Genomic DNA, 9,613 nt, shown 5'->3' on the forward strand with positions numbered 1-9,613 from the left:
CTCACTGGGGTGGACCCCACAAGATGTCTAAGGACTACTTCCAACTCATGATACTCCGCTCTCGCAGTAGGTAGAATCTACGCATGCTATGAGAGAGATAGATATCTAACAAGTCTGTCATAATAAACTATTCCTAGATAGTGGACTAAATTTTGGAAAATTACTTATTTAATTGTTGTACTGAGGATCAACTTTCATTACACACCAACAAAAAGGAAAAAGGAAAAAAAAGACAAAAACCCAACAAACAATAACGCGCACCTTAAACATATTGAAAAGAGGAGCATATTTGATCCAGCTCACAACGTATCTGATACGTTCCACAGCTGAATACAAGGCATTTACAGCAACGTGAGAATAACTAGAGATTTTGTATTTAATTACATTTACAGATGGACGCATGTATAAATTTACACAGAACGTGGTTTATAATTTCTGCCACAAGCATTACAAAAGACTACATTTAATTTAACAACATCGATTACTATTTTGAACCATCATCTTCTCCCCCCTTGAACTCAGTTTCCAAGTCTAATCCAAACCCGGCATCACTTCCATACAAGTTCCGGTCCCACTGACCAACAAAATCGTTCTTCTGGTCACTTTTTGGTAGCACTGCGGAGATCATGAAGCCATCTGTTGGTCCATCATCCACTTTCTGTTTCTTTCGGGGTGAAGAGGGCCCGGCAGAGCCATCACCAGTTGGTTCTGACTCAGATAGCTTTTGCTTAGCCTCATCCGATGGTGAGGTCTCGGAAGCTTTCAGTGCACCACCTAGTTTCTGCTGCTCCTCAATGATCTTCTGTAAATATTTACCCTGTGCTTCTATTCTCATTTGCAGCTGTCTTTGAACCTGCAATGTGTTTTCCAAATAAATCAGTAAAAAATACAAATAACAAACCTTGCTATGCTTAAAATAAACGTGCAACAAACAGATAAAGAGCCACATGAAATATCTGACCTAATGCTAGACAAATTCACTGCCGAACACAATAACTAAGAAGTATATCTGAGAACCATAAGCAAAGCTACTACTCCATTTGCTAATTCCATCCATGCAAATGACAATCATCACAGCATGCAGAAAATGTAAAGGAATAGAACCTAAGGGTGAAGGTAAATAACCTACGATGTATACAATAATTTCTAATTACTTCAGTTTTCTTTTCCCTTTCTGGCTAATAAAAATGAGACTTGATAGAAGTTGTTAGAGAGAGACGGCCTTAACAACCTTTCAGTTAGCTAAAGGTTGCAAATATAGACAGTCATTGTGCTTCATGAGTACAATATATTGACATTTCCTAAAATACCTCCCTTTCTCGCAAAGGAAAATGTAAAACTAGTCGACTAAAATTACAAGTTAAAGAGTTGCAGACAAAATTATAACCCTCTTTCAGCAATTATAAAAGCAAAATGAGAGCATGAGACCAAACCTCAAGCTGTTCATGAAGACGCTTCTGAACCTCCATTTGCATCCTCAGTGCCTCATTAATTTGCATTCCCCTGAAGAACAGGAAGACTTTGTACATTATTAGAAGTAAAGAGAACATGACCCAAAGAACTGTGCATGTAACATGGTATATCGTTATGAAAGAGGTCCAAGACTCACGGGGAGGAATCTGAGCCAGAAAGGCTGTCTCCAGAACTTTTCTTCTCATCTTTAGAACCTAAAGGTCAAAAGTGGAATTCTCCAGATTTAGATTCATGCACCCAAAATGTATAAACAAAATTCTATCACTGAAATACAGAGAGAGAAAGGAAAATGGGGCACCTTTGCCATCACCAGGAGATTCTGGAAGGTACTTTGCAAGGCGGTACTTCTATGGAAAAAAAAAGAAGAAGAAAACGGACAACTTCCACTTAATTTCAGATACTCAGATATATCAACATTCAAATCTCTGTGTCTGTGTATATAAACGAAAAGATCTGTACCTGTAAATGGCTTTTCACATGATAAATGGTAAGTCCAGGTACGCCCATTACTCTTAGAACACCTTTTGGTGTTGCCCCTGAAGCCAAATAAATAGAAATTATAAGTATATATTTAATCCATCAATATCTGCTGAATAAGCTTGCATATTAAGGGCAACAGTTGCTATCTGCAAATCTATGTCACAATAAAAGCAAGCCACTAAAAAAATCCAACAACCCATAAACCCGTTTGGTACATTTGTTTAAACAAATGTTTTCAGTTTTTAAACAACATTACACGTATTTCCACACACTTTTTCACTCACATGTATTTCCAAAAAATACAAACAATGTTATTAGAACAACATTACCAAACAGGCCTGAATCATCATTCAAACCAGCATTTAATACAAAATGTAGATAAGTACAAAATTTGAACAACTCAGAAATGAGAATTTCAAACTTCTTGTGAGCTACAAGAAATGTCCGCAAAATCAATCCACTTCATAAATTTTTTTTTTTTTTGACAAGTAAAAAGAAGAGAATAACACAGACCGTAGATGCATATCCATTTAGATAAAAGATGTCATTGGTGTATATGTGTGAAGCTAGCTTCCTCCTGAAAACTTGAACCTTGGGTCTTGCCCCCTACACCCCACAAGTACTTATACTTGTGGAGTGACCATCATGCCAAGGATGCACGGTAGTCCACTTCATAATTTTAAACCTTTTTTTTTTTTTTTATTCTAAATGGGGAATCTGATAGTATTTTCACCTATGGGCAAGAAAGGATTTGTTCTAGGACCACCACAGACATAAGGGCTTGAAGCAGGGCAGAATTTTGATAGCGTTGAATTAATTTATTTTTTATGTAACAAAAATCCATTAAAAAAAAGTGCAAAAGGGGCACAACCCTAGTACATGGGGAGAATACAAAGGAAAAGCCCAATACAATTTAAGTAATTAAACTAAATTACACTTTTGACCCTTAAAGTTTGGGGTTGTTTTTATTTTGGTCCCTTAAGTCTGAGATTTTTTACTTTGGTCCACCAAGCTTGATTCCATTTTCAAAATGGTCATTCTGTCCAATCTCCGTGATAAATCTAGCTGTTCAGTTCCAGCAAAACAATGTCTTTTCACCTCTCTCTCTCTAATGGCCAAATTAGTCACGGACATGGATGGAAGGACTATTTTGGAAAGGGAATCAAACTTGCTGGACCAAACTGAAAACTTGCAAAATTAAGGGACTAAACAGAAAATTCTCAAACTTGGGAACAAAATAAAATAACCCCAAACCTTAAGGGTCAAAAATGAAATTTAGTCAAAACTAAATAAAGGTTAACGGAAACTCAAGGAAGTCCACGGTAAAAAAAAAAAGAAGAAGTATGAGAAGTCAAAGTCTAGTCATATAAAGTCCTCAAAAACAAAAACTTCAACTTCATCGTGTACAGCTCTTTCCTCTTAAAGCATCAAGCATTTCTTCCTCTCCAAAGGCACCACATTAAACACAAAGAAACAATTTTCCAAATCTACCCATTGCTTCTCTTGCCAAAATGTCCCTTCCAACAAGATAAAATTCCAACACAGAAGAAGGCATCACCTAGGAAATACCAAACAAACAGAATGCCAAAGACCACAATTCCTGAGCCACTGCACAATGTAGGAAAAGATGAGTCATGCGCTCTCCATGACTCTTGCACAATTTGATAACGTTGAGTTTACTAATGGCTCTAACTTGCTCTCGCATTAATGGTTTCCTAATTGGAATTTCTAGCCCCACCAAAGACGAGTTTGCACCACATTAAATTTAATATAATTCAACCACCTAAAAAAAATACCGCCCTCATAAAAATTAATTTGGCATGAAAACTTACAAATCTTTCTCTAAATGCTCAAGGAGTGTTAGTATATCTAATAAACTATCCGCATTGAGGATCCTAACAGTTAAACATCACAACGTCAATAAGCAGTTTGCTAATCATGCCACCCCTTCTTGCTCATGAAATAAATCATAACACAAACAGAACCATAACAATGTTGAACCAAATTTATGCATGCTCATGGCATTAGCTAGCGTGATTTACTCTTTGTTATGAAAAGTTTACATAATGTTAGCTAGTACATATTTTCAGAGGTGGGGCAAAGAAGCAGAGCATGTCATGGCCCCACAAGAAGTATACAGTCTTTTCAATATTATTTCAGATTTGAGGGTCATTCTTGAAAAATTATGCTCTTAAGCATACAAATTTGTTTCCAAAATGCTGTAATCTCTTTGTAGTTGGTTGACAAGAAATTTTGAACACTCAGCACTGGCGTCTTAAAAATTTGCTTAGCTGAAAAAGAACCAGTGCATGGTAGGCTCAGTCAACTAGCAACAATTTTCACAGTGAAATCAAATAGACGTTTTCTTGACACCATGAAACATTACATATTTTAGGGCATATTATATATATTGGATGCTATGATATATATAACCAAAAAGCCATATATTTTTCTAAAAAACAAATTTTCCATGCAAGCAGTTCAAAAAGAAAAATATATTATACTAAAAAGGTTACGATTAGAACACACACACACAGAGAAGATCATCAACACAAACATAAAAATCATAATCGTACAATAGTAGATTAAATTAGAAAACTGAATAAGCTATAATTCCCATTTTTTATCATCACTCAATCTCTATTTTATTTATTTATTATAAAAATCACTTTTAATCTCTATGATAGCTACCATTTCCAGCATAAAGTGTCTTTTATCTACAAACAAAACCTTTTTGCTTTTTTTTTTTTTGGCAAATTAAAAAGAAATATCAGTATCCTACTAGATCTCAATATTCAAGTAGTTGATAGGATTTGGATCCATGACAGCCAAAACACCAACTGTACAAACCCACAAATCATGTACTCACTTTTCAAATGTTCTGGTATCAGTACTATTATCAAATTCAGGTGTTGATCAACAAAGGCCAGGCAATAACAATGAAGGAATTTGAGTGCTGATGTAGGTAACAGCCACCTTCATAGTCAATACATTAGCTCTTCACCTTCTATGAAACTAGTGGTGTCCACGTTCTTGTGTCACCAAGCATCCCCTTAGTCACTTTGTTTCATTTCAATAATTGTCTCCTTCCTTTTTATGCTGTACCCCCAGCAAGCAATGTAGTATTTCCATTCATAAGACAGTTCATACAGACTGCGCTGCATTTGATGGTACTTCTCAAGTACTTTATCACCAAAAACAGCTTTTCATTCTAACTCAGATTTTTTTTCTCTAAAAAATCATGCAAGCACATAAAATTAAGGATGAAGGCATGCCTATTAGCACCAAAAAAGAAAAGGATGAAGACATGACTTGATCAAAATTGAGGGACCAAAAAGCTACACTAAATCACAAAAGTAATTAACAGCTTGTTTGGAAGGGGAAAATGGAATGGATTAAAAGGGATTTTAAAGGAATGATGCATCTATTCCTCTGTTTGGGAGTTTAGTGAGAAGGAATAAATTGGTTCCATTAATAATCCCTCCTAAGAATTCCTCCCATAAGCAGGAAGAACACACATTTCTGTAATGTTACATCTCAACCAGGTCAAAATGCACTATTGTAACAAGTTAGCCCTAATCATCTAGATCGATCACAACCTGTATCAGATATCTTGGTTTTAAATCACAGGATACAACTAGATGTACAATTCTATGGATAATGCAGCTAGATAAGCATAGTTTTAAGCTGTTCAAAGGATATTATTGGTTATGCAATTTCATCCTCATGCAGGTATGTATAAATGAATGAGTTTGACGGACACGATACATCTCCTTCCCCAGTTACAATCTGAAAAAATTGGATTATCCAAGTAGCCTGACTGTTCAGTAGTTGTCAACATATCCATAATTTCTCCAGACATCATTTTCTTAAAACAGTTTGCTCTAATATATTGTAAAAAGGGATCAAGTGTAATTAACTACCAACTGTAATTGCAAAAAGCCACTAAAGAATCAGATGATTCCCAGTAAGAGCAGTAGAAAGAAAAGGACACAAGGACAAAGTGCCCTAAGGTACTCAACTTCAAAGCATAAAAGTACCTAATCAAAATATACATGCCCATTCCATCACAGCAGGATTCCAACACCCTCTCTCTCTCTCTCTCTCTCTCATACACACACACACACATACACATGTTACACGTGTAGTTCAAATAAAATTGGTTGTACAAGATAAGTAAAGTCGTTAGTTATTGGCAAAGTAGAAAATATAGTGAATTTAAGTTGAATTAATCAAATTGACTCATATTGTGAACAAACAAAACCAATACTTAATTTGCCAAATTCGCGACCTCTAATTGGGGGTTTAATTAAAAATATATATACTAATACACTATGCATAGCTCAAACAATTATTCAAAGTTTAAACCAGAAGTACTACACTGAAAAGTCTTCCCTCAGAAAATAAAAACATAACTAAGAAAGAGAAGATAATTGGAGACTACATATAGATAGGATCATAAATTATCCAACAATACATATAACAACAGAGATATCACTAGCTCGTGTAAGCTTGTCAACAAAATGATAATCTAAATATCATCTTCCTATTTGCATAACCTCTATCTCTGTCCAACACAATCTTACCACAAACGAAGCTAAATAAAGATCCAAAGGCTAAAAACTTTACCTTCCGAACATAAATAAATAAAAGAAAGACACTGTCATCTAAATGCAATGCATCAACGAAACAGATCACCCATTCTGATGCCAGACCTTAACACAACATACGCTAAAAGTAAAAAAACATCTTTCTAATCCAAATCAACATAAGTTAACACTAGCATACAAACTTACTACAATCACAAATGGAGTCTGCTCTAATTAATATACTACAGAAAGTCTTTTTTATTTTCTTGTTATTCAATTTATAAAGAAAATCAATGACATAAAAATTTGGGGAAATTACAGAAAAAGGCCCAAAGCTTGCATCATTTTTCAGAGTAGGTCCTAGGTTTATAATTTTGTCATTTAAAGCCCCCAATTACAGAATCATTTCAATTTGAAGCCAATATTCATCTCCATTATTCTAGGTAATAATTGGGGGGGAAAAAATCATTGATTAAACTCTGTGGTTCACTAATAACTGTTCACAAATTAATTTGGCAACCATTGAACAGAGATCGTAGAGAGAAAGAAGACATCATTTAGAGGGAAAAAGTTTTACTTAGAGTTAATTGCCAGAAAATCAAAATTGATTACCTAGGCGGAATACAAAATTTTAATACAATAATTCTACTAACACTCGCAATTCCACAATTTCACTAACTTGCTAAAGTGGTTGATTGTGAGTGGTTAAAAAAAGAGGCGGGTCCATGTAACAAGTGGTGGGTAGAAAGTGTCCATCACTCACACTCGACAACTCCAACATGTTTGTGAACATTTTTTTTTTTTTAATAAATGAAAAAAAGGAGCTCAAAAGTGCAGTCCAGTTAAACCCTACTCAGAAATGGCGTGAGACCATCCGCACAATAGTAGGGCATACCGCTTTTCAGACTCACAAGGTGATGAGCCATGAGTGCTTCCTACCACTAGACCACCTCCGCGAGGTTGTACATGTTTGTGAAATTGGGTGTGAGACTAGATTTATTTTCGTTGAACAATACTACAGATACACCCAATTGAAATAGTTTCATAAATTTAGGAACAAAATTAAATGAAAACTTAAAAAGTGTAAACTTTGGACCTTCTTATGTAATTTTCCCCTTTTTTTTTGAACAAAAAGTAGAATACAATACAATACAATACAATAAAAAAGAAAATACCCACTATCTGGTCCGCCAAGCTGGGTGATAGCATCAACAAAACGGTCATGAAGGTCAGAAGTCCATCGCAAACGTTGCTTCCCGGCTCCAGCAGAGCCAGAGCCAGAGCCAGAGCCAGAAGCAGCAGCAGCAGAAGAAGCAGTGTTTTTCACAGCAGGAACAGCTGCAAGCTCAACACCTTGTGTTTTGTGAGGCACTAAGCTAGTCATAGAGAATTTCTTTGCGTGATACATCTTCTTCAATCTTCAACCTTCAACTAACTAACTAACTAAATAATCACACCCACCTGCACATCATAACTAAATTCCAAGATATAATCAAAAAAATATATATATATAAATTGAGATCAAATTTTACATACACAAAAGTAAGAAATGGAACAGTAATTGTAATAATTATACCTGAAATTTCATGAATAAAAAAAACAATCATTGATTCTGAAGTTCTGAGAAGAAGGATCGATGATGGGTCTGGAGAAAACGGTGGCGTTGAAATTGTTTGGGGTTGGGGAAAATTGAATTGATACGAAGAGAGACACAGAAAAATCGGAATGTAAAGACACCAACAACAACAAAAAAAAACCTGGGATTCGTTGGTGTGTGATTGTTTGCGATTAGAACAGATTTGAGGAATCTAATGTGTGTGTAAGAGGTTGCGTGGAAAGGCCGGCGGCGTTTATAAGGACGTTTTGGTAGATTGTACGAGTGGGTCCCACCCTTTTTTTTTATTTGGTATGTGTATGTGGTGAATCTGGTGATATCTATTTACTACTGTCTGACCCGGGAGAAAGTATACAACCTGGCTTGCCCCTTTTTCTCTGAACACCTAATGAATCGATGAAGTCCCCCACTCATATTCTGCCATTTATTCACTCTCTTTTTACTATTCTTGTCTTCTTCAAAGTTAACCTGAGAAAATCTAGGGACACCTCTTTTTTACCACAATTATTAGCTACCCTACTTGCTGGGTTTTATCATCAATTTAATTAATAAAACCTATCACGAATATAAAACAATGGAACATCACTTCATCTATTTCAAAAGTACTAATATGTTATTACAATCTGATGTACTTGTGAATGATATAGGATAGGATAAATGATGGGTTTATATAAAAGTAATATAATACTATGTCTAGTTAGAGCTGTGACAAAAACTATAATACATAAATTATAATCTTACTCAAATCAAGTTACCATGTGTACTAGTATAGACATGCAAGTTATTATGATATGCATTAATGAAAGTGAACTAACCCCTTTTTGGCTTTTGCCACTTGCTCTCCACTTGTGTGGAAGATTTTTTAAGATTACATATGCATACATTAAATTTCATAATTTGTTTTTTTTTAAGGTTTTTTTTTTTTTGGGTAAATAAATTGTATCATGTACCATAATAATATAATGTTTTAAGATTTCTTTCTTGAGATAAAGGTAAATTAATATAATGTTTCTTTTTTTGGTAGAATATAAGTATAATGTTACTTTTCATATGAGACAAGTTATGGCATTACTTTTATTAAAATAATTTACAACTTACTCCATTAGTTTTGAAAAAGATTGTTAAATTTTTTGTATATGAACTGATTGTAAGTAGTAGAGAAAATATGGTGGGTATATATAAAAATTATACATAGTGAATTACAATCTATTACGTTAGAGTTGTAACAAAAATTGTAGTTATAAAAAAAATCAAGTTACCACTTACCACCCCGCCAACTAGTTTGGACATGTAAGAAAATTATGCCAAAAATATCTTTATGGTCACTATATTTTGGCCATGTTTTCAATTTGGTCCTTATATTTTTAAACTTGCTATTATTTTAGTCTTTGTTATCATCTCACTTAATAGAAAATGCAATTTTAGCTAGTAGTGTAGTCTATTAATCATATAGGCA

The 9,613-nt window shown here is 34.5% G+C and overlaps 1 protein-coding gene across 3 annotated transcripts; it reads right to left on the bottom strand.

Moving 5' to 3' along the window:
* Positions 1–246: 246 nt before the first annotated feature.
* Positions 247–8,414, bottom strand: LOC126693186 (myb family transcription factor PHL7-like). 3 transcript variants are annotated; one of them, XM_050389080.1, is made up of 7 exons: positions 8,119–8,414; positions 7,718–8,016; positions 1,933–2,009; positions 1,772–1,820; positions 1,610–1,667; positions 1,434–1,503; positions 247–853 (listed from the first exon to the last, which is right to left on the bottom strand). In XM_050389080.1, exons 2-7 carry the CDS (start codon positions 7,764–7,766, stop codon positions 485–487), a joined length of 672 nt encoding a protein of 223 aa, XP_050245037.1. In that variant the 5' UTR covers positions 7,767–8,016; positions 8,119–8,414; the 3' UTR covers positions 247–484. The 3 variants fall into 3 exon arrangements, with proteins under 3 accessions (XP_050245037.1, XP_050245036.1, XP_050245035.1); XM_050389079.1 differs by having other exon boundaries at positions 7,722–8,003; positions 8,119–8,408; XM_050389078.1 differs by having other exon boundaries at positions 7,722–8,016; positions 8,119–8,408.
* Positions 8,415–9,613: the final 1,199 nt, after the last annotated feature.

Source organism: Quercus robur, chromosome 7 (assembly GCF_932294415.1).
Source record: "Quercus robur chromosome 7, dhQueRobu3.1, whole genome shotgun sequence".
Taxonomy (NCBI): domain Eukaryota; kingdom Viridiplantae; phylum Streptophyta; class Magnoliopsida; order Fagales; family Fagaceae; genus Quercus; species Quercus robur.

Coding starts and splice junctions, on each gene's coding strand:
- LOC126693186 (XM_050389079.1), bottom strand. CDS start 7,950: ATGTATCACGCAAAGAAATTCTCTATGACTAGCTTAGTGCCTCACAAA. Junction 1,668..1,771: donor ATCTCCTGGTGATGGCAAAG/GTGCCCCATTTT, acceptor TTTGACCTTTAG/GTTCTAAAGATGAGAAGAAA. Junction 1,504..1,609: donor TCTGGCTCAGATTCCTCCCC/GTGAGTCTTGGA, acceptor CCTGTTCTTCAG/GGGAATGCAAATTAATGAGG.